Source organism: Oryza glaberrima, chromosome 5 (assembly GCF_000147395.1).
Source record: "Oryza glaberrima chromosome 5, OglaRS2, whole genome shotgun sequence".
In the NCBI taxonomy this organism is placed as follows: Eukaryota; Viridiplantae; Streptophyta; class Magnoliopsida; order Poales; family Poaceae; genus Oryza; species Oryza glaberrima.
Window position 1 is genome coordinate 20,709,004 of NC_068330.1, and position 23,043 is coordinate 20,732,046.

Sequence of the window (23,043 nt, forward strand, 5' to 3'; positions counted from 1 at the left end):
AGTATACATCAGTAACACGTGGAGGTGATTACTGAGGGGTACAACATGGCACGCAAGAGCTTGGTAAACCGAGGCAGTTTTACTATCATTGTGATCCCCAAGTTTCCAAATAAAACAAAAGTGGACCGACCCAGGTTATCAGACGTTTTGTTTTTGTTAAAATCAAACTACTTTAAATTTGTAGAAAACAATAATAATATTTTCAACTCAACATAAATTTATTATAAAAATATATTCAGCTATTGATTTTATAAAACTAATTTGGTACATAAACTAAGTTAAATTTAAAGTAGTTTGGTTTTGACCAAAGTCAAAACGTCATATAACCTGAAACGTAGGGAGCACTTGCCATAGCTTCTCTATTAGAGAGGGAGAGCGAGTAGAATTAAAAACCTGGAATGTGATGGCTCGTGCGATGCAATCGCTCCAAGCTGCTGCTTCGCTGAGCTCTCCTGCTCGTGAGTGCAGTAGCCACAAGCTTCGCCAATCGCCAGGACCCAGCCTCAATCCTGTCTCCTCCCTTCTCGTTGTCCCCTATCAACATGAAAGGAGGAGTTGTGCGCAACAAGCGCTCGGACGAGCGTGTGTATCAAGGGTGAGTACTACTGACTACTTTTGTTTCAGCCACCGTCGATAAGCCATGGCTACGACCGCTCCTCTCTCACACGTAGCAGGCCCATTTATCTTGAGCATATGTGTCGCTGGCGACTAATTAGCATTCAAATCTACATGTTCTTCTTATCGTTAGCATTGAGAGCTCTATTATACTTGCTTGAAGCTCAAGCCCATGATTTTGGTAGCCTGGTTGAGGCAACAATTAATTTTAACCACAAAGATAAGTAATATCTGAAGAGGTATGGCTTGTTGAAGAGGTCCAATATACTCCCAAGACAGAAAAAAAATGATGTGTTTGGAATTATCTGATTCATTATCTAAAAAAAAAACTATGGTTCTTTACCCTTACCTCTTTCTTCCCCATAATATAACACCCTTTCCTATTGTCCATTTAAAGTATTAGCCTTGATCATAGCCAGTAAGTACCACAACCCTGTTGATGCTGTCGTAAGAGCATCACCAACAGTCCACCAATACTCTATCCCCAAAAATTAATTTTTGTTTCCTAAACTGAAAATAGATGGTGAAAAAACCCCTTCCTTCAAGAGATAGTCTAAATTCAATCTCAAAAACTAAAAGTGGACCCTTCTGCTAAACTACCAATAGAAATTCTAGTTTTTTTTCCTTTCCCGTGCGCAGGAGGAGATCGCCCCGACGCGGGGAGGAGAGGAGAAACGCACGGAAGGAGGGAATTGGGAGTTGTTTTCTCGCCCTCAAATACACGTACCTAGAAAATTGGAGATGGGAACTCCAAAACGTCCAGAGCTCTTTTGGGAATCTTTTGGACCAGTTTTTTTTAACCAAAATCCCCAAAAAAATAGGATTGATGATGGAATAGATAGACTGTTGGTGATGCTGCAAATCCGTTGTTCTCTGTGAATTTGGGCTCGCTACAGTTGCGCTACCACAGCCACAGCACTACCGGTCAGACCTATTATCCATGATTCGCACTCCATCAACCAATTTTATCAAGAATCATTGCTTCAAAAATAGCCAATTTCGTAGCATTTGTAATGTCTGGGTTAGCGACTAATAATAACAAAAAGAAAAAAAATCATTCTTCAAAAACAACTATTCAAAACTTCCATCAACAATCCAGATCAGCATTCTCCGAGGTCGAAGTCATGTGACTTTGTCCATGTGAGCCCGATGATTCTTGAGCCCACATGTTAATGACAAAGGCACCGTGCATTCGATGGCGGAGAACCTCAATCCCATCCATCCATCTTAGCGTGAGGTTTTCCCCCTTTCAGCTCAGCAGTGAGCCCTCCATCAACAAATCGATCATGGCCACCGTGCGCGCTCTCCGCCTCACTCCAGCCGTCGTGGCAGTGGCCGGTGGTGGTCGGAGACCAGCGGCGCCGAGCACGTCCTGATCGGCCGGTGCTGAGCCGGGACGCCGCCGGCGGGAAGGGACAGCTCGAGCACTTCGTTGCACTCGCCGCACCGTATCCTGGTGGTCCACCTCCTCCTCCGTGGCCGCGGCGGCGGCGGCGTCCGCAGAAGCTCCGAGCACTTGCCGCAGATCACGAATGGCGCGCCGCCCAGGACCGGGCGGCAGGGGTCGGTGCCCTCCCGCCGCGCGGGCGCCGACGGACGCCCGCCGCCGCCGTCGCCGCGGCAGCTGGATGACGACGCCGACGTGGAAGCGGTGTCCTGCGGCGGGAGCGCCCGCTCCAGCTGCGACTCCAGCCGGCGGAAGAGCCGCGAATCGCGCCGCGTCAGGGCCCTCCCGCCGCCGCCGCTCGCCGGGCGCGGCTGCTCGATGGTGACGATCAAGCTGCGGAGGTTGTCCAGCGCGTGGAGGAGCTCCTTGTGAAACGCCGGGTCCATCAGGCGCGCCGCCGCGACGGCGCCTGGCTCGTCGGGAGGTCGAGGCAAGCCACCACCACCACCGGACGCCCCGAGCTCCTGCGAGCTCACCGGCGACGGCGACTGCCATGGCCGCCCCTCCTGCGCGTTCCTTGGCGTGTAGAACGCCTCCTCGCTCCGCTCCGAATCCGTCGTCGTCGTCCAGTCAGACGAGCTCGACGGCCGCCTCGTCCGCCTCGACAACGGCCGGACCTCGTCGGCGCGCCGGTCCGACCCGGCGTCCTCCGGCTCGTCGGAGAACACCGACGCGGTGTCGGCGGAGAGGATCTCCAGCCTGCTCAGCGCGTACTCCGCCTCATCCGTCGGCTCCGGGTTCTTGCCTGCGGAGACAGCAAAAAAAATAAAACACCAAGAAACACCACAGCTTCTGGGCGTCAGATCCATGGCGACTAATCAAGCACAGCTGAGATTCCATGGCGGGCGAGGCACCTCGGATCGGAGTGCGGCATCTGCTGCAGTAGAAGATGACGACCTTGGGGTTCTGGTAGATCATGGCGCGGCAGTACGGACACCGGCCGAACCGCATTTTCACCTCCTCCGACTGCATCGCCGCCGCAGAACTTCTCCGACTACCAAAGCATCGATCAGAAATTTCGTCAGAGAAGAAGGCGTTTGATCAACAGCAATCAATTCGGCCGGTGAGATGATCTTGATTCAAACCTGAAACCCCCCCCCAAATCAATGCATTCTTTATGCCAAGGTCAAGTCAATCAACTTCAGCTCGCTAACTGAATATAACTGCTAATTACGACTCCTCATTAAGACATTGACCAATTGCAGTGGAATTGACTGCTTCATAATCATTTACCAATCCCCCAAAACAAAAGCTGCGATTAACATTGCTACGCAAGGACATGCCGGGAAAAAGGACTCATTGACCTCTAGCGAAGATGGGAAATGGTGATGAGAAATTGGAGATTGACGCTGTCTCGACATGAACTTTAGTACGGGGCTACGGCGACAGTGGGCATCCAGTACACCCGTGCACGGGAGTAAACTGTTGCAACTCAAGTTAGGTTTTTTTTCGACAATAAACATCTCGTGGATTGAGAGTTCAGATTGGTTTCTTGCACAGACTAATTGCAGAGCAACAGGAAGATTGGGGGAGAACATGGCACTATAATCGAATTAAAATATACCAAAAGATCAAATTAAAGAAAAGAACAGGGAAACCCACTAGATCCCTGAAAAAAACTGAATCTCACCTAGCTGTCAGAATCTTCAGAGCCCCTCCGATTCTTCAGCTCGGCTTCTCAGACACGAGGTAATAACTGAATCGAGCCATGGAAGAAACAGGAGGAAATACGGGGGAGGAAGAAAGAGTCTTGAGCCAGCGAAGACACAGCGTACAATCCGAGGAAATATTTTACTAGCACGGATCGTGAGCTGAAAAGGGCATCGTTGGGAAGATGGGATTAGAGCACAGCATTGCCGCTTAAAGAAAAACTGTGATTTTAATTGGTCAATTGCTTGTTCCAGTTCACTGAATTTTCTATCTTGGTGCAATACTAGGTGTGCAGTTTGCTTAAAAAACTTTTAATTGGTGATTTCGTGTATGTAAAAGTGTAATATTACTCTCTCCGTCTCTAAATATTTAATGCCGTTGACTTTTTTAAATATGTTTGACCGTTCATCTTATTTAAAAAATTTAAGTAATTATTAATTATTTTCCTATCATTTGATTTATTTGATTTATTATTAAATATACTTTTATGTATATATATAGTTTTACGTATTTAAATAAGACGAACAGTCAAACATATTTAAAAAAAATCAACGATGTAAATATTTAAGGACGGAGGTGGTACTAGTTTACTACTACTACTCCATTGATGACTTTTTAAGGTGGAAGTCAACGGAAACTAATCAGTAAGCAAGTAAATTTGGTGGTCTAGTTGTGATGTCTGTCAGTCATAAGTTGATCACTAACTTTACTTTGATATATTCTCCACCTTACCTACCATAAGTTTGTCCATCCTGAAATAGTTCCGCAGCAGTGTTCTCGTGTGACATCTTCTCCAAAATAATCTTGAAAGTGGTGTGCAAAAATGTGAACATTAGTCTTTCAAGTTTAGCAATCAACTTTGACTAAATTAATTGTGGTAACCAATCAAAAGAAACTCATATAACATATTTCCTCGTTAATCACAATTTTTTTTAGGCAAGTGAAGAACAACTTGCAGCTGCAGCCTCTGGTCTACAGAAAAAAAAAGCAAATCTTATGATCAGGTATGTGTGCTGCAAGGGCCCATCTCCAACGGCCCAATCCAAATGCTGCTGCAAAGCCTGCAAGCATCAGCAACCTCCATTTCTTTTTAAAAAAAGCATCAGAAAAAAAATATAAACAAAAAATGTTAATTGCATTATCCCACTTGCATTATCCTCCGCCCGCCACGTGTCCCGTCTCCCAGCCTCAGCTCGAGCTCGCCACCTGCTCGACCCGAGTCCTCTCCTTCGCTTCGCCGCTGCTGCTGCTGCGGGCTCGCTTGGGATGAGAGCCCCCTCCTCTCCATGGCCTCCTCCCTCCTCCTGCCTCGCGCCACCTTCGCCGCCACCACCAAGCACCTCGCCGTCCTCCACCCGCCCGCCGCCGCCGCCTGCAGGCCCCACCCGCCCAGGTTGATCAGGTGCGGCGCCGCCGCCGTCCCGGACGACGAGCTCCTCCGCTCGCTCTACCTCGTGCAGGCCGACGCCGCGTCGCCGGTGGTGTCCGCGGACACGGGCAATGATGGATGGGCCGCTCTCCTTGACGAGATCAGGGGCTCCCTCCAGGCGGAGGACTCGTCGTCGTCCATCCCGGCGGCGACGAGCGGTGGCGTCGTCGTCCCCGACGAGCTCCTGACCGCGCCTCCGTCCGTCGTCATCCCGGACGAGATCCTCGGCGCGGACCCGTCGTCAACCCTGCAGGCGCCCGGCCCCAGCGGCGGCGCCATCCCGGAGGACCTTCTCGCGGCGCTGCACCTGGACGCGTCGAACCCGGTGGTGCGGGCGGCGTGGGGGGCGCTGTCCCGCCTCGACGAGCTGACGTCGGGCCTCTCGGGGCCGCAGCGGTGGGCGGCGGCGGCGTTCGCGGCGGCGACGTGGGCGTACCTGACGGCGCGGCCGGGGGTGCTGAGCGGGGCGGTGGACGCGTACGTGCTGGCGCCGCTGCAGCTGGCGGTGGACAGCGCGGTGGGGCGGCGGAGCCTGAGGATGAGCGACTTCGTGGTCGGGGAGCGGATCGGGGAAGGGTCGTTCGGGGTGGTGTACTCCGGCGCGGTGGTGCCCCGGGGCGGCGCGGCGCCGGCGGCGAGGAAGGGGAAGGCGAAGACGAGGCTGGAGCTGGACGAGAGGTACAAGGAGAAGGTGATACTGAAGAAGATCAAGGTGGGGACGGCGGGGGCGAAGGAGTGCGGCGACTACGAGGAGTGGTTCAACTACCGGGTGGCAAGGGCGGCGCCGGAGTCGTGCGCCGAGTTCCTCGGCAGCTTCGTCGCCGACAAGACCAAGTCCGAGTTCGTCAAGGGCGGCAAATGGCTCGTCTGGAAATTCGAGGTAAATTCGACATCAACTCATCAGTTAATGCTTGATGCTAGTATGAACTGCTGCAACCACATGCAGCACAGAAAATTAGTAGTAGTAACAACAATTTTAGGAATCACTAAGCTTTTTTTTTTTTTTGACGCAAAAAGGTAGAGAGTCTCTACCTTATATTCCATTATAGAAATGGCGGTCAAAGTACATGGCCAAATGGCCAAAGAAAGGTAAAAGGAATACAGAAAAAAGGTTACACTGGAAATGGAAGAAGAAGGAGAAAGGAATCACTAAGCTAGCTTATAGCATGCAAAAATCTCAACAGCCTTTAAACTTTAGACCCAAAATTTGAACTGCTTTTATATTTTAAACTCGGTAATATGAAGTTTTCAAGCTTTTTAAACGCAAATGAGACATAATCCACTCTGTGATACAAAACTTTGAAAGAATCACCAAGCTTACACTACGCAAAAAAGTTCAATAACTTTGTGATACAAAATTTTCAAGTTTTTAAGCCCAAATGATTCAAAAAATTAAACCCAAACGAAATGCACTATGAATTTTTTTTTTTTTTAAAAATATAAATTGGCCCATGCAGGTCTCGAACCTGCGACCTTCGCGTTATTAGCACGACGCTCTAACCAGCTGAGCTAATAGGCCTTGTTCTTTTATATTTGAAAAAACCATTCAAATTTTACATGATTTCTGGCGCGAATTCATGGCAGGGTGACCGGACGCTGGGCAACTACATGAGCGACCGCAACTTCCCCTTCAACCTGGAGGGCCTCATGTTCGGGCGCGCCGTGCGGGGGCTCGACGACGGCAGCCGCGCCGCGCTGGTGGTGAAGCAGGTGATGCGGCAGCTGGTGACCTCCCTGAAGCGCATCCACGGCACCGGCATCGTCCACCGCGACATCAAGCCGTCCAACCTCGTCGTCACCCGGCGGGGGCAGGTGAAGCTCATCGACTTCGGCGCCGCCACCGACCTCCGCATCGGCAAGAACTACGTCCCCGACCGCGCCCTCCTCGACCCGGACTACTGCCCGCCCGAGCTCTACGTCCTCCCCGAGGAGACGCCCCAGCCGCCCGCCGAGCCCATCGCCGCCATCCTCTCCCCGATCCTCTGGCAGGTGTCGAACACCTCACACCTTCTTCTTCTTCTTCCTCTCCGTTCAATCTTGCGCCGCCGTCGATCACCGTCGTCGCATTGCTGTTTCTTGGCTGAATGCAGATTAACAGCCCGGACCTGTTCGACATGTACTCGGCGGGGATCGTGCTGATGCAGATGGCGTCGCCGATGCTGAGGTCGCCGTCGGGGCTCAAGAACTTCAACGCCGAGCTCAAGGCCGCCGGGTACGACCTCAACCGGTGGCGGGAGACCACGCGGCGGAGACCCGACCTGCAGATCCTCGACCTCGACTCCGGCAGGGGGTGGGACCTCGCCACCAAGCTCATCTCGCAGCGCGGCGCCGACAAGCGCGGCCGCCTCACCGCCGCCGCCGCCCTGCGCCACCCTTACTTCCTCCTCGGCGGCGACCAGGCCGCCGCCGTCTTGTCCAAGCTGTCACTCAGCAAGTAGGTTATACAAAACAACTCAATGCACAAAATTAAGAACACATGCAGTGATCAGGTCACCACTCACCAATGGCATTAGCATTTTTGTTTATGATCCATTGGAGAGATCAAGAACTCAAGATTGATCCAAGAGAGAGGGAAAAGGAGGAGGAAGAAACAATATGGTAATATATAATTACATTGTTTTGTATGAGGTTAATCACTTTGAACAGTGCGGTGCAGAGTTTGCAGACACTAGCTAACTTAACTTAATTACTGCCCGTATTCGGACTGAACTCTACTGAGAAATCCCTACTTCTGTTGGTCAGCTTCTTGCAACCTATGTAGATTTCTGAACTGTTTCTTCAGCCAATCCAGTACTTTGATTCGACAGAGAGCTCATTCTACTGATTTGGCTCACCAATTTCTTAATTAGACAGCAAACCAAAAAAAATTGCTTATACATCATCATATAACTTTGGCCGGTTAAGCTGTTCGAACTTTTCCTGAAGATCTTCATGGTTGCCTCCAACAAGCTTATCAATCTCCTCATTGTTTTTCATGAAGATGAACGTTGGGGTTGCACGCACATCGTATTGCGTCACCAGCTCCTGACGAATCAAAGTAAAAATGCCATTCATCTTTGTTATCTGTTGCCACAAAAAAAAAGTGTACAGAGAGCAAAATGGGCGGCAACTGGAAAAAATTCAGAATATTGGATGTACCGGCATTTCGTCTACATCCACGGACACGAAAACAATGTCAGGATACTTCAGTGAAAGTTCAGCGAATAGAGGGGCAGCATTCCTACACGGAGTGCACCAAATTGCACTGAATTTTAGCACAACCTGTTCAGAGGGACATACCACCATGGTTAACATAAACAGCTATGCTTTCATCATATATAGTCAGACAATTGATCAACATCTTACTGTTTTGCCATGCTCAGCTACTTCTTCCATTGTATTGTCCCAATTCTTTTGATCAGTTACCAAAGTCACATTTCCGCCACTGTAGTCCAGGTGCTCCTCGGCGTCTACAGTGCTCTGAAAAAAAAATAGAAGCATAATGCAGGTCCCCTAATTATGAGCTTGAAGATGCAAATAATAAGCAGCACTACTTGTCTGTGGATTGGGGCAGTGCAGTATATCGTAATGTCTAGTTCAATAACCACAATATGAATTGTACTGGAGAAGGAGATTATTTACGCTGCCACAGCAACCCATCGACTTGAGAAAATTCGTCAAGATGCAAGTGTCCTCTGCTCCACTGATGAAAAAAAAAAATGGGAACAATATTCAGTACTGGTGTCAATGCCGCTAAGCCAAGAAAAAGAAGAGGTCACACAAAACATTAACCTGGATGTTTTGATGGAAAAAGAAAGTCACATTCATGTAAATAAGCTCCTACTTCCTCTATCCCATAATATAAGGTATACATACATTTCAAGATTCAACTTTAAAAATATTTGACTATAATATAAATTAAATTTTATTTGCTAAAATTAATATCATTATATTGGCATTTAAATTCACTTTAAGATGGTTATAATTTTTTTGTAAAAACCTTATAGTATATGAGAAATTATAGGTTAAATATTAGTTTTAAAGACTATACCAAGTTTGACCATGCTTTATATTATGGGATGGAGAGAGTTTTTTTTCTAGATGGGACAAGATCCTGTTCATGGTAGTGATCTGGTTAAGGGGCAATTTCGTTCTTGCCCCTACTTTCATCTTCAATATTGATTTTACCTCTGTTCTTTAGGGTTTTCGTTTTTGCCCCTACTTTTTTGAAATTAAAGCAAATTTTACCCCTACTTTGGATGGACATGTTGATGGTGTTACATCTCTGGCGAAAAGACAATCATACCCCTATTTGATATTGAATATTTGTCTGAATGTTTATTCAATAATTGTGTATTTGCCCCCATTTTTACATTGCATTTTTCACAAACTTTTGCAAATATGACAATTTTTGATAGAAGATTAAAAATTTTGACATAATATAATTTTGCGACAAATTTGATAAAATTTGTATATTTTGCAAAAGAAAAAAAAAAGACAGAATTTGGGCATGGTTTTTACACAGCTAACAAAAGACATGTAATAGCAATCATCACAAAATCAAGCAAATCCAAATCATGAGGTCAAAAAAATCCAATCTAGTAGCATGTTGCTTCTTCCTATTGCCAGGTTGGTGCTGCTTGCGGCAGCGTGCACCTCCGGCCGTCCGCCGCGCCCGGCCTGCTCGCCATCAGCTTGCAGCGCCCCTGATACCTGCTCGCTGCGCGCGGCCTGTTGCTTGGCGTGCTAGCCGCCACCGCTTGGCCGGGCCACTGCCGTCGTCGCCTTCCCGCATGAAGCCGCCGATGCCTAGCTGAAACGCCGCCGCCGCAAGCTCCTCACGATAAGCCGCCACCGCCTGGACAAGAGCCCATCGTCCTCTCGTCCCCTTGTCGAGCCGCAGTCGCCTGGCCTGCCTCGACACGCGCGGCCTTCTGCTCGTCACCATAGGTGGGATTGGGGAAGGCAAGGACCGGCATTGTTTGGTTATGGCTCACCAGGGGTATAAAGGTCCATCAACGAATTAAAAATCATTACTTCTTTTTTTTCTCTACTTTTTCAGCTCCATAATCGGTTGACTAACTTCTGTTAAAAATTGTGGTAAACGTCTACTTCATTTCCAAAAAACAGGGGCAAAACTAAAAACATTAAAAAATAGGGGCAAAATTGATATTGGATATCAAAATAGGGGTAAGAACGAAATTATCCCTTTGGTTAAAATACTATTAATGTCAGCTCCGTTGTTTGTTTGTTGACTTATTAGTCGTAGCCAAAATTTTAGTTTTAAAACTTAATTTTAGAGTTGATTTTGAAGCTTTTTTCATCGTAGTTTATTTTTGGACGCTAGCTTTTAATTGCGAAGAACACAAATGCAAAAGTTTTTACCATAAATTATCTTTAGTTGCTTCATTCACATCCCCACAGCTTATCAGCCATAGAGCAAACGATGTATGCAGTCACTTTTAACTTTGTATAGACGTTTAATGTTTATGTAAACCTTCAATAGCATTTAAAATTTTAAATACATGTTCAATACTCATTTGATCATTTGAACTAAAAAAAAAGTAGAAATAAACCGTCAAACTGTTTTGTGACGTAAATCAAGAGACCATATTTCACATCATGTCCCATAAAAATAATTCACACCATGAATGTAAATTAATTGCCAGGATCACGGTCCAATCACCCAATCACAAATAACCTACGAAATTTATAGAGCAATATTTTTTACTGGGTCGGCTGAAATGTTATTAAGATTAGAGGGGAAAAGAGAAGATGGCTTTTCTGGTTTCCCAAATCTCTCACATGAGCAAAGAGAATGATTGGTGACATAGACGACACGGAAGGAGCGAAACAATAAGGTTTTTAATGGCCAATGCAAGACCATACAGGAAATAGCGAAGCTAGCGGCATCGGGGGGCCACGCTCTCAAGGGAGACAGGAGCACCCGCCCATCTAGGTGGAGCATTTGGTCGTCAAATTGTTCCGCGAGCTATCACTGTATTGTTTCCCCGCCCCCATTTCATTCTTTCCTTTCTCTCTGTAATAACTTTTTTTTTAATCTTAATACAAAAGATACACATTTTGCGTATCCTTTAAAAAAAAAAGAGAGAGACGAACGGAAGGAAGATAGCATTTCCGGCCGGTTTCCCCAATCTCTCAAATCATGCAGCAGCAATTCGCTATACAACGATGAACACATTGTTCAGAGAGGGGGCGTACCTCTGCAAGAGCAAAAGGGCAAGAAAAGTTTGGCTCGCCGTCTACTTGGTTCTGCGCCGAGCACGTCGGCCGTGCGTCGACGGCGGCGGCGGCGGCCCCCGGCGAAGGGGTGGGTGGCACGGGGATGGCGCCGGGGCTAGCGAAGGGAACGGGCGGCCGCCATGCCCACCCTGGGAAGCGAAGCTCCTTGTCAACCGCTGAAACGACGGCCTGACGGTCGCTAATACCGGGGTGGATCGCCAGCAAATCTGCAGGAGAGAATAGCTAAAATTAGCCTTCCTTTCACCGCTATCTCCCTTCAGATTCCACGCCGGCTTAGCTACCAAACTGATCTGCAATGCCAGTGGCAGCTTGCCATTGCCAAGCAAAAAGAAAACAAAAAATAAAAATAAAAGTTGTACAATTGCATTGTCAAGAGAGAAGCAATTCCAGAACCAGTTGTCCCAAGAGTATCTCTACTTTATGTTCTCTTTTTCTGAGCCAAATACACAAAGGTGTTTTCAAGCCAAAGGAATGTGGCAAAGCTGGAAGTTCATTCATTCAATACAACAAACCCCAAAGAGTTTTACATGATAGGACCATGTCACCCAGTGATGATCAGTAGAGCTACTGGAAATTAAACAAACACAATGACTAACATCACATTTCTTTCAAGAAAAAAAAAGAGTGAGAGAAGGAATCACAGCACAGAATGAAGAATGAATAATGAAGAAGAAGAATCACTAAAGAATGATCAGAAAATCAAACAGAAAAAGATTCACTAGACACATTGCTACCAACAACCTTCAAGGTAGAAACTATTGAACCTATTTTTGTCTCAGTGGCATGTTGTTATTTCTGTGCCATCAGGTGATCTGGATTGCTTCCTCCTTTAGCTTGTCCTCGGGGGATGACCTCGTCCCCGAGGAGGAGTTCCTGATCTCCTCAATCCTCCTTACCACTTCCTCCATTCGAGGCCGCTGGTCGGGAACAATTGCAACGCATGCCATGGCGAGCTGGAGCATCTGAACCATTTCATCCTCGCTGTTCGGATGCCTCAACAGGTCGGCATCGAAAACCTCGGAGGTCCATTCTTCTCGAACCACGGATTGCACCCATCTTGGGAGGTGTTCAATGGAATCCTCACGGCCTGGGGATCTAAGAGGAGCTTTTCCTGTTAGCATCTCAAGGAGTAGCACACCGTAGCTGTAGACATCGGATTTCTGTGTTTGCCTTTTGGTCTCAAGGACCTCCGGTGCACGGTATCCAATGAGCCGTGCTGGGATATGAGGGATGGCCATGAGCTGCACAAGGCCAAATTCGGAGATACAAGCACTGAGTCCCTGCGAGAGAAGAATATTACTTGACTTGATGTTTCCATGGATGAACTTTCCACCCCCCTCAGCATGAAGATGAGCAATCCCACGTGCAGCTTCCAGAGATATCTTTACTCTCGTTGCCCAATCCAATGTAGTTCTTCCAGCAGTTCTATTCCCTGAATATTTACCATAAACAGTAGGTCAGATCATGTGCGCTTTCATAGCAATACATGTACACATATTCATGAATTCATACTTCCAGACAATACGTTCGCAAATATGTTGTGCAGCCTGTACTACTTTCATGTATTTTTCTTCACAGGATATCAACCAAGGACCAAGATGCAGTATACCTCCAGAATGCATACGTCTTCTAGTCAGTTTTTTTTTAGCAAATAAATTTCCTAGCCATCAAATTTAGAAAAATAATTGGTCGGTTTGCAATAATAGCTTGTTCGAAACTACATGATTTTGTACATCCATAAAATCTAAAAGTGTATCAGGTAGAGTCACTATGACATGCTTGTAAAGACAACATAAGAAAAGGAAAAGGTTGTTAGACATAGTTCAATACAAAAAAGGATAAATTTTTGGTCCTTGAGGAGGTAACAGGAGGTACCCCATTCATTTTCTAGTGTCAGGAAGTAAAAACTTTATACTACAAAAATAGAGGACTGCAAAATAACTCATCAAAAAAGAGTGAGCATTCTATATTTGCTTGCACGCCTATATGTAGTTAACACCAGCTAATAAATTCAATTTGCACAAACAAAACAGGTTCTGTCAGGCAATGAAAGGCTTAATGATTTGAAGTAATAGCATACCATGCAAAGCAGCACAAAGGCTACCAGGTGTCATATAGTCATACACCAAAAGCTTCTCGTCCTTGGAGTAATAGTAAGCACGCAATTGAACAGCATTTTGGTGCTGGCCAACTCTGCCGATTATCTCCATTTGCTGTTCAAATTCCCTCTTTCCTGCGACCACTTCCTTCAGTCTTTTAACTACCACGGTTGTGCCATCCTCAAGAACAGCTTTATAGGTAGTCCCATAACTTCCTTTTCCAAGGACTTCAGCTGAGGCCCTCAATAGATCCTCCAGGTCAAAATTATACGAACAGCCATTAAAGAAAATCAATTTATTCCTCTCTGCTTCTTGAATACCACTACTGCTGTACTCCTGCTTTGATTTTTCAGCTCTTCCACCTGCAGCAGCCTTTCCTTTGGATGAAAATGAAGCTATGCCAGGCTCGCCATCTTTCTTTCTTTTGAAGATGCATATCAAGAGCACAACAATCAAAATCAGAAGTAATAACCCTCCTCCAGCAGCTATTGCAATTATGACACCAAGGCTAAGCCTTTTCCAGAAGCTTTTCTTGGTATTTGGGGGCAATGGCGACATCGGAGAAGGAGAAGGTGCTGTTCCTGGACATGGTTCCAGTGGAAGTCCACAGAGAAAAGCATTCCCGAAGAATGAACTGGCTGGGAATTTCTGCAGGGAAGGCGGTATGGGCCCACTCAGGTTATTGTTGCTTAAATTTAAATGTCTCAAATTGGGGAGGTGAAGGTCAGGGATGGGTCCAGAAAGAGAGTTATTCTGGAGAAGCAATGCAGTAAGTTGAGTGATATTTTGCACTTTCAATGGGATTTCTCCATCGAAAGAGTTGTACGACAGGTCTAGGAATGTTAGGTTGGAAGATAGTGAAGTTGGTATAATTCCGGACAAGTTGTTGTGCTGAAGGTAAAGAGAATGCAGGGAAGGAATGGATGCTACATCAGGGGGGAGGCTAATGGTGAGACGATTGGATCTAAGGCTCAACACCTGTAGCGCGTCAAGCTTGCCAAGTGTGTCTGAGGGGATGGGACCAAAGAGCCCTACTGCAGGTAGACGCAATTCACGAACACGCCTCCCATCTGGTGTGCATTTAATCCCAACCCACGATGTGCAGACTTGAGTCGTGAGAGTCCAGTTGAGTTTTCGACCATGGGGCACTGATGCAGCAAATGCAAGAAGGGCCTGCCTGTCTGAGTTTAGGTCAGCACATCTGGCACAAGGGATGTGCAGAAACAAAAACGAAGCAGAAAGAAAGGCTATGAGCACAAGGTGCTGCATTGTTAGGATTAACTTGACCAATAATGAGGACCAGAATTATAATCCAAAGGTCCACGTCAGTGCTTCATTCCTGCCACATTAAAAGGATCATAGTCAATAGCAAGTAAGATTGTTCATAGCATCAGGAGTGAGAAACATAGAAATACATGAAGCGTTAAATATTAAACACATGTTATTTGCAAAGTGGGAAAACTAGTAAAAACATAAGGTATTTTGAATACAAAACATGAAGCCATGAAGAATTTAAACTTTCTAGTGGACATGTATCTTATTTTTAACTAAGAACCTACCTGAAAAGATACATCCTTGCAACGATAGCTTTTCTGTTTGTCATTGTAACGATTTGTAATGGACCCAAACACACATATGTACGAACTACCTTAAGGAGCAGTGGAGTTTGATGCACTAAATTTGCATTCGTCCATTTACAATTTACCAGAAGCATTTCAATTTTTTTACTATTCATATCAAGGGTGGCTTAAGAGCATTGATCCATTGAGTATCAGATTCCTGGTCCTGCTAAGGAATACAAACAAATATGCTGCCAGAATGGCATCCATTGCAGGGCCAACATGATCAGAGAGAGATTGAAGGATTTGCATGCGAGGGAAGACTGAAGAGTCTACATACCCTAAGCTATCTCTCAGCATAATCAGGAGCCCACTTGGCAACTTTGAATCACAACTGATTGTTATTATTGACACCTAAAGCTGGTGTAAGCTCATAATGCACATTATTGGAATAAAGCATAGAGTGATAAATTGAAGAGAAGATGACAAAGTACTGGTCCTCTCTTTTATATGTAAAAGGGGACCACCAAATTCTCAACTGCTACACAGCAAACCCCCCTCCCAAATGGAACACCAAAACAGAATAACCCTCCTTGTTTTTTCTCTAGTCTTGTCCAAAAGATCCACACCCAAACTAATATTGCCGGTTTATCTCGAGCTTTTCTGAAATGGAGCGGTTGGGACCATGTGCCATATAAAACGAAACATGTATCTCTTTGATAAAGTACCCCATCCACGTTAACCTTTTCGCAAAGGATAGCTCCATTAATTCTCTTAACAAAATAGCCGCGGCACCTAAACAGTGCACTTAATCGTAACCAGAAAGGACACAAGGATAGTGACAATGAACAAGACACCGTTCCAATCGGACATGGCATAGCACATTATATTGGTGCTCTCTCTTGCAAAGATGTAACTTGCACAAAAGCAACATGCAAAGCACCTAACGTAGGCTCAGTCACTACTACTATATCTCATTTCAGCTCGTTCTTTTTTTCTAAAATCTAGAGGAACAAGTGCTTTGGGTAAAGGCAGGAGCACGAAACCAAAAGTCCAGCACATAAAGCAGGTGGTCTCAAGATGCAAGAAACCAGAGGGGAGTAGAAAAGATGAGGGTTTTGGAGGCAGGATTGGGGATCTGCTCGCTGATGGGGGAGATCATGGGCAGCACTGCACACTCTGGCACAGTGCTAGGGCCAAAGACATCTCACATTCACACCATAGGACAAATGTGCAAAGCAAAAGCTACCACTGTCTCACACTACGCAACAGTAGAAGTGTACCACAGTACTGCTCCTCTGCTTGACATGTTGTAAAGATTTTTCATGTGCAGTAAATCCAACTTGGGAATTGCACTAGTAAAATTTTTCATTGTATTGAGTTAGTAGTACTGTTTAAAATATATTCTACATTTCTAAGTTACTACAGTTCAGCAATGGTCAGTGGAATGAGTTGGTAACTAGATGGAAGCCAACAATACCATTAGTTAATCATGGAATCACACTAGAAATAGAGAGAGTGCCATGGTCAGGTAGATTCAAAGTGCAAAGTCCTTAAACACTAAGAAAAGGACTACGCCCATATAATCTCCTTTTCCTTTTTTTTTCTAAAAGAAAAAAAGAAGAAGAAGAGAGCACGCGTCAAACAACCAACCAGCCTATCACACGAAAGAGAAAGCAGGGGACAGTTTGTTACAACTTAGAACAGAAATCAGATGAACAGTCTACATTATATACTCAACCAAAATTTCCTCCCTAAAAAGAAAAATCAGTTTTCCTTTTCATTTTTTTTACAGTATAAGCAGGAACTGGGAATCACTGAATTATGCCATATCATACCTCGCGAAATTCCACCGGAGTTGCGGCCGCAGCTGAATTCCGCAGCAGCCATGCCATGCTCGGTCTCCAAAAGGCTCAACAAACGCAGAAAAAAAAAGAAAGAAAATAAATCCGACCTTTCCGGCCACACGGATCAAGAAACCGCCCGCCGCCGCGCCGCCGCCGCTCGCCTCTCCGGTGCGGAAACCCCTTCCAGTCGCCGCCGGCTTAACTAGGGCGAGAGCCACTCAACACAGCGTCAGAACCACCCCCACCAAGAACTGCTCCAAGAAACAACGCCCGCCCCGCCGTGGCCGATCCGCCGCGCCCGGCATTCCCTTCCCCGGCCCCCGCGCGTCGACCCTCCCGCAGCCCGCCGGCCGGTCACCTCCCTCTCGCTCGCTGCGCCGCCTCCTCCCAGTCTCTGTGCAGCGCGTGCGCGGGCGCGAGTGGACGAAGTGGCGGACGTGTGCACTGTTCGCGCGGGCGGTGCGGGTGCGCGAGGCGAGCGAGCGAGCGAGTTTTCGCTGCGCATTTAAGACAAGTGAAGCGTGTGTGCGCGTGGTAGCGATTAGCGTTGGGGGGTTTGGAGGAAGGGAGAGCTGTGGCAAAATGGCGGATTTGCCCCTAGACGTGGCGAGGCTAGAGAGGATCAGAATCCTCTGCAGTCGACTGCATTACGCCTTTGTTATTAATTTATGAGTTTAGAGATTATCGGATCCATATGTTAGTGATAAAGGTATGGTACATCGGACCTTACAGTTAGCTGCAGAGGATGGTAGAGAGTGGAGAGAAAGAGGACCCATATGTTCGTGATAAAGGCACGGCATATCGGACTGTGCAGTCAGCTGCAGAGGATGGTGGAGAGTGGAGAGGGAAAGGAGGAGGCAAAGGCGCAAAGCAACCGTATCGCGCGAGGAAGATGACGACGCTAGGATAGGCTTGGGCTGGGTTGCTGACGCTGACGTGCGGGCCCGGGAATAGGTAGGAGGAGGAACACGCCTACCTGGACTGGAGCTGAAAGGAAAAGTCTGATGAATCTTCCCCCGGTGTCATACGCATCTTGTGTGTGTGTGTGATGCTCGTGGTGGTTGTACTTGAGCCTGGAGATCATTGATTTTCTTAATGAGTACTCCCTCCCTCCTAAGAAAAAAGACAAACCCTGGTTTCCATGTCCAACGTTTGACCGTTCGTCTTATATTTAAAAAAATTATGAAAAAAAATTAAAAATACAAGTCATGCATAAAATATTAATAACGTTTTATCATCTAACAACAATAAAAATACGAATTATAAAAAAATTTCATATAAGACGAAAATTCAAAGTTAGACACGGAAACCCAGGGTTCGCCTTTGACGGAGGGAATACATAACAGTAGTACAGTACACATAAGAAATGCAAGGAGTGCTGGAGTGGTATTATTTTGAGGGCTTAATGACGTTGTTACTGTTTAGGCTATGTTTGGTACAATGAGGCTATGTTTAGTTCCACATCAAAATTGAAAGTTTGAAGAAAAAAGTTGGAAGTTTATGTGTGTAGAAAAGTTTTGATGTGATGGAAAAAGTTAGAAGTTTGAAGAAAAAGTTGGGAACTAAACTCGGCCAAGTTGGGAGCTAATATCTAGCGCACGCAAAAAAAATTAACACATACTCCCTCCGTTCCAAAATATAAGGCACAACCACCCTTAACTCAAAGACCAAGAAATAATTAATATCACATCATTGTCATGAATTACCCCAACTAGTACAGTACATGCAACCAATAGAATTAAAGATCCTGTGAGTGTATGATTTAAAATAATACTCCCTCCATCCCGTAATATAAGAGATTTTGAGTTTTTGCTTGAGTTTTTGCTTGCACTGTTTGACCACTCGTCTTATTTAAAAAATTTGTGCAAATATAAAAAACGAAAAGTTGTGCTTAAAGCACTTTGGATAATAAAGTAAGTCACGAAAAAAATAAATAATAATTTCAAAATGTTTTGAATAAGACGAGTGGTCAAACAGTGCAAGAAAAAACTCAAAATCCTTTATATTATGGGACGGAGGGAGTAATAATTTAGGAGAGAGAATGTATTAATTAATTGCATGCATGCATGCACGTCTTATATTATGAAACAACTTTTTAAAAGTAGTTGTGCCTTATATTTTGGAATGAAATGAGTACTCCCTCTGGTTCTATATTAATTGACGTTTTGGACAAGGTTGAAGTTAAACTTTTATAACTTTGACCAACAATAACTTTAAAAATATTTAGTTTCAAGAAACTAGAAAAACATATATAGATTTGTCTTTCAAAACACTATAATAAAAGTAAACATGTATTAATTTATTGTATATATTATAATAGAAAAATAAGGTCAAAGGTATATCTTGTAGAGTATGTCATTGTCCAAACCGTCAATTAAAATAAAACCGGAGGGAGTAACTAATTAAATATAAGCTTTTTCAAAAAAATATAGATTAATATTATTTTCAAAAATAACGTTTCTTAGACTTTTTTTTAAAAAAAAACTATTTAATAATTTGGGAAGCGTGTACCTAACAAACGAATAAAAACGAAAGTGTAGGGCCGGGGTTAAAAAAGCTGAGAGAAGAACAAAGCTATGATCGTTTTGAAGTTCTTGCTATGATCGGCGGTGAGGGTTGTCGCAACCGTTGAGGCTGCAGTAATTCAAGATAGACATTTTTGTTGCAGCTCCAGCCGTTGTTGCAGCAATAGCTTGCGAACACGTTCGCTGAATGTGAATGACGATGGAAGACGGATGAAAGTGAGTTTATTATTAATCTTTTTTCTAAGAAAGAGTTTATGATAAGTATTACTCCCTCTATATCAAATTGATCTACATATTTCATAGGTATACCAAGACCAAAAAAAGCTAATAACTCTCTCATACTATATTTACTCTAGCAACAAACTCAATGCATGCACCATTCCCACTATTTTCTAGCCAATAGCAAATTAAGATATTGCATGTAGGTTATAAATACTTGTATGCATAGATGCATCAATGTCCATTTATTCCAATGCACAAAATAACGAATAGACTTAATAAATAAACACAAATATGTAGATCATTTAGAAATAACCTAAAAAATTATATATATATATATATATATATATATATATATATATATATATATATATATATAAATTTGGAATGGAGGGAGTATTAGATTGATAAGTTGATTTGAAAAGAGTTCTCTAAGGAGTACTCTACTAGTGATGAAGAAAGTTCTTGAATAACCACATTATAAAGCGGGTGCGTGATAATTAGGTAGCCATAATGAAAAAGTACGGGCCCTTTAAATGGGCGCATTTAGTACTCATCACTCTATCAACCTACTCCCTCCGTCTTAAAATAAGTGCAGCTATAGTTTTCAGCGCTCAACTTTGATCATTCGTCTTATTTGGAAAATTTTTGAAAAAAATTAAAAACATAAGTCACGAGTAAAGTACTATTCATGTTTTATCATCTTATAACAACAAAATTGCTAATTATAAAAAAATTTTAAATAAGACGGACGATCAAAGTTGGACGCGGAAACTCATGATTGTACTTATTTTGAGACGGAGGTAGTACTAATATCTGGAAGGTACAGCAATCTACTTAAGCTGTACAACATGTGTAGTTTCATTCGATGTCTGTTCTTTTGTTTTGCTAGTTTGCTCTTCGCTAGTCAGATTAGAACTTGAATTTTAAGAAAAAAATAAAACTTAATGTAGAATTGATTTTGAAGTTTTTTTTTATCGTAGTTTTTTTTCATTTGCTTTTAAATCACTAAAAAGTATAAAAGTCTTATCCATAAATAAGGGGTAGCTATATTTATGATGTCATATTTTCTTAAAATAATAGTTAAATCGTTTATACATGGTATATACTTACATTATAATTACACGGTAAATTATAAATCTTACTCTATAATTATATTGTAAGATCCAATATTTATACTGTAGTTTTTCAACATAATATGTAAGAAAATTAGCGCGGTGTTTAGTTCCGAAATATTTCTTCAAACTTCCAATTTTTCCATCACATTAAAACTTTCATATACACATAAACTTCCAACTTTTCCGTCACATCGTTCCAATTTCAACCAAACTTCCAATTTTGACGTGAACTAAACACAGCCAGGATTAAAAGTAGTTTATTATTTACTTGGAAGAGGAGATATGAGAAATAAAAGCATATTTACATAGAGAAGAGAAAGAAATCACATAGAAAATAATAACTAAAATAAAGTGGAAAACGTAACACTGAACCTGTTCTTAAATTGTTAATAAGCTCTTTCACTTATAATAAGATTGTGTTCCGAAGGAGGGGTTGGGAAGCCCTCTACTCTGACGCACATAATGAAACATGCATTAATGCATGATTAATTAAGTACTCTAGTATAATATTAGCTAAAAATATTTAAAAATAGATTAATGTGAATTTTTAAAGCAATTTTCGTATAGAATTTTTAGTAAGAAGAAACGTATCATTTAGCAGTTTGTAAAATGTGCGTATAAAAAACGACAAATGTAGAGTTGAGAAAGTAGACAAATGTAGAGTTCAGTTCAGTGAAACATCCCTTGGTCTGAACTCTGCAGACTGCACTCTTGCAGTGGCTGTGGCTCTGAACTTTTCGACAGATAAGCAGTTAGTACGAGTACATTGTTTAAATGGAGTGCCTGTCGACTTAGACTTTATTAAACCACATCTTGAGTTCGAGAGATCAATCATCAATGTGTGCACTGGGCAGTGCTCCTGCTAATCGCTGCTACATTAGTTGCTCAATTACTATACATCGTCCTCGTTAGGACAGGCGAATTGGTATGCTGCTGTGCGCGTCGTACGTATCCAGCTCCGATCCACAGAGAAAAGGTCCACGAAACATGCACTAATTATGAGGTTAGTAGGCACCCAGTACGACGAGGGAGAGAGAGATTGCATGCAATCGCATCCAGCTCTGTGCAAGCAACGGGATCTACACCCAGACCCAGTGGTCACTGGTCGATCAGCACATGGACAACCTCACACTAGATTCTCTTTTTTTTTTCTCCTTCCAAGTGCCCAATTAAGCTGGGCTTTGTTAGGCCCTGTTTAGATTCTCCAAAACAGTAAAAGTTTTACCATTTTAGATCTAAATACTAATAGCAAAAGTTGACAATTTGCCATTTGCCATTTGCTAGTTCATAGTAGTAAATTGTGCTAAAAAGTGTTTTGGGATCACTCTCTCTCTATGCCAAAAAGTGCTAGAATGGTAAAAGTTTAGGATGCATCTAAACACCAACTAGTATTTTTGCAATGACAAAACTTTTGCCATTTACCATTTTCCATTCCGAATGGATCTAAACATGCTCTTACTCTCCGTCTTTTGTGTGGGTACCAACAATGTAATACTCAAAACACTCACTCTACTTTTATATGACGTTATTGATTTCTAGACATGTATTTGATCATTCGTCGAAGACACTCACGAGTACGTCCCTTCAATCGACAAACAGATAATATCATCAAGAATGACGAAGATCATTGGATACGGCGAAGAAAACGTTGAAGATGACGAAGACCATAAGAGATGGCGAAGACCGTAGGATGTGATAAAAGCCCATCATTAGATCGTCCGAGTGGGCGACCGGAGGTGATAGAAATCCTCAAAAACCATGCTTCCAGCATTGCCTTTTATGGTTTACAGAGGTTGGTATATTAGGGCCTGTTTAATTAGTTGGATATATACCACGATTCATTATTGCTTTACCAAACATTTTGCAGCGTGTTGTCATGAATTATGTGGCACAAAATTTAGTTGTTGTAAAGAGTGTGGTACTTTTATAGATACAATTGATAATACAGTGGTAAAAGATATGTAGTTTTAATCATAAGATTCCATATTCAATCTTTAACATGCTTGTAATTTTTTTTAAGAAAAATACTTTTTTTGTGGGGTATGTTGTACGTTTAGCTAGTGTTGTGATATGGTATCCAATCAAACTAAGGTCCCGTTCTTTTATCCAACAAGAGTGGATGAAGATTAAGATTTTCGTAGCACATTTTTTAAATTGCTAAACAATACGTTTTGTGCGAAAACTTTCTATATGAAAGTTGCTCTAAAATATCATATTAAGCTATTTTTTAAATTTGTAATAATTAAAACTCAATCAATAATATGTTAATACCAACTCGTTTTACATAAAAAA

General features: G+C 43.6%; 4 protein-coding genes and 1 non-coding gene across 8 annotated transcripts; 1 reads left to right on the top strand and 4 right to left on the bottom strand.

The window, feature by feature from the left end:
• Positions 1-1,570: 1,570 nt before the first annotated feature.
• Positions 1,571-4,883, bottom strand: LOC127772653 (uncharacterized). 4 transcript variants are annotated; one of them, XM_052298608.1, is made up of 4 exons: positions 4,449-4,883; positions 3,693-3,873; positions 2,917-3,056; positions 1,571-2,807 (listed from the first exon to the last, which is right to left on the bottom strand). In XM_052298608.1, exons 3-4 carry the CDS (start codon positions 3,032-3,034, stop codon positions 1,927-1,929), a joined length of 999 nt encoding a protein of 332 aa, XP_052154568.1. In that variant the 5' UTR covers positions 3,035-3,056; positions 3,693-3,873; positions 4,449-4,883; the 3' UTR covers positions 1,571-1,926. The 4 variants fall into 4 exon arrangements, with proteins under 4 accessions (XP_052154568.1, XP_052154566.1, XP_052154567.1 ...); XM_052298606.1 differs by having other exon boundaries at positions 2,917-3,147; positions 4,449-4,882; XM_052298607.1 differs by having other exon boundaries at positions 2,917-3,147; positions 4,445-4,882.
• LOC127772651 (serine/threonine-protein kinase STN8, chloroplastic) lies at positions 4,875-7,579 on the top strand. The gene is made up of 3 exons (XM_052298604.1): positions 4,875-6,021; positions 6,726-7,130; positions 7,232-7,579. Exons 1-3 carry the CDS (start codon positions 4,999-5,001, stop codon positions 7,577-7,579), a joined length of 1,776 nt encoding a protein of 591 aa, XP_052154564.1. The 5' UTR covers positions 4,875-4,998.
• TRNAI-AAU (transfer RNA isoleucine (anticodon AAU)) lies at positions 6,587-6,660 on the bottom strand. Its single transcript has one exon. It is a non-coding gene; the product is annotated as a tRNA-Ile (tRNA).
• Positions 7,580-7,724: 145 nt separating the features above from the next.
• LOC127772658 (thioredoxin H5) lies at positions 7,725-11,660 on the bottom strand. The gene is made up of 5 exons (XM_052298614.1): positions 11,343-11,660; positions 8,763-8,823; positions 8,487-8,600; positions 8,280-8,402; positions 7,725-8,165 (listed from the first exon to the last, which is right to left on the bottom strand). Exons 2-5 carry the CDS (start codon positions 8,778-8,780, stop codon positions 8,013-8,015), a joined length of 408 nt encoding a protein of 135 aa, XP_052154574.1. The 5' UTR covers positions 8,781-8,823; positions 11,343-11,660; the 3' UTR covers positions 7,725-8,012.
• Positions 11,661-11,778: 118 nt separating this feature from the next.
• Positions 11,779-17,418, bottom strand: LOC127772650 (probable inactive receptor kinase At5g58300). Its single transcript, XM_052298603.1, has 3 exons — positions 16,881-17,418; positions 13,465-14,822; positions 11,779-12,816 (listed from the first exon to the last, which is right to left on the bottom strand). Exons 2-3 carry the CDS (start codon positions 14,750-14,752, stop codon positions 12,188-12,190), a joined length of 1,917 nt encoding a protein of 638 aa, XP_052154563.1. The 5' UTR covers positions 14,753-14,822; positions 16,881-17,418; the 3' UTR covers positions 11,779-12,187.
• Between the last annotated feature and the right edge of the window lie 5,625 nt (positions 17,419-23,043).

Excerpts from the sequence above, each read along its gene's own strand:
- LOC127772653 (XM_052298608.1), bottom strand. The coding sequence starts at position 3,034 with ATGCAGTCGGAGGAGGTGAAAATGCGGTTCGGCCGGTGTCCGTACTGC. Across the intron at positions 2,808-2,916 it reads ATGCCGCACTCCGATCCGAG|GCAAGAACCCGGAGCCGACG; the intron begins GTGCCTCGCCCG and ends CTGTCTCCGCAG.
- LOC127772651 (XM_052298604.1), top strand. The coding sequence starts at position 4,999 with ATGGCCTCCTCCCTCCTCCTGCCTCGCGCCACCTTCGCCGCCACCACC. Across the intron at positions 6,022-6,725 it reads GGCTCGTCTGGAAATTCGAG|GGTGACCGGACGCTGGGCAA; the intron begins GTAAATTCGACA and ends AATTCATGGCAG. Across the intron at positions 7,131-7,231 it reads TCTCCCCGATCCTCTGGCAG|ATTAACAGCCCGGACCTGTT; the intron begins GTGTCGAACACC and ends GGCTGAATGCAG.
- LOC127772658 (XM_052298614.1), bottom strand. Across the intron at positions 8,403-8,486 it reads TAGCTGAGCATGGCAAAACA|GTTGTGCTAAAATTCAGTGC; the intron begins GTAAGATGTTGA and ends CCCTCTGAACAG. Across the intron at positions 8,166-8,279 it reads TGGATGTAGACGAAATGCCG|GAGCTGGTGACGCAATACGA; the intron begins GTACATCCAATA and ends TTGATTCGTCAG.
- LOC127772650 (XM_052298603.1), bottom strand. The coding sequence starts at position 14,752 with ATGCAGCACCTTGTGCTCATAGCCTTTCTTTCTGCTTCGTTTTTGTTT. Across the intron at positions 12,817-13,464 it reads CCTTTGTGCTGCTTTGCATG|GGAATAGAACTGCTGGAAGA; the intron begins GTATGCTATTAC and ends GTAAATATTCAG.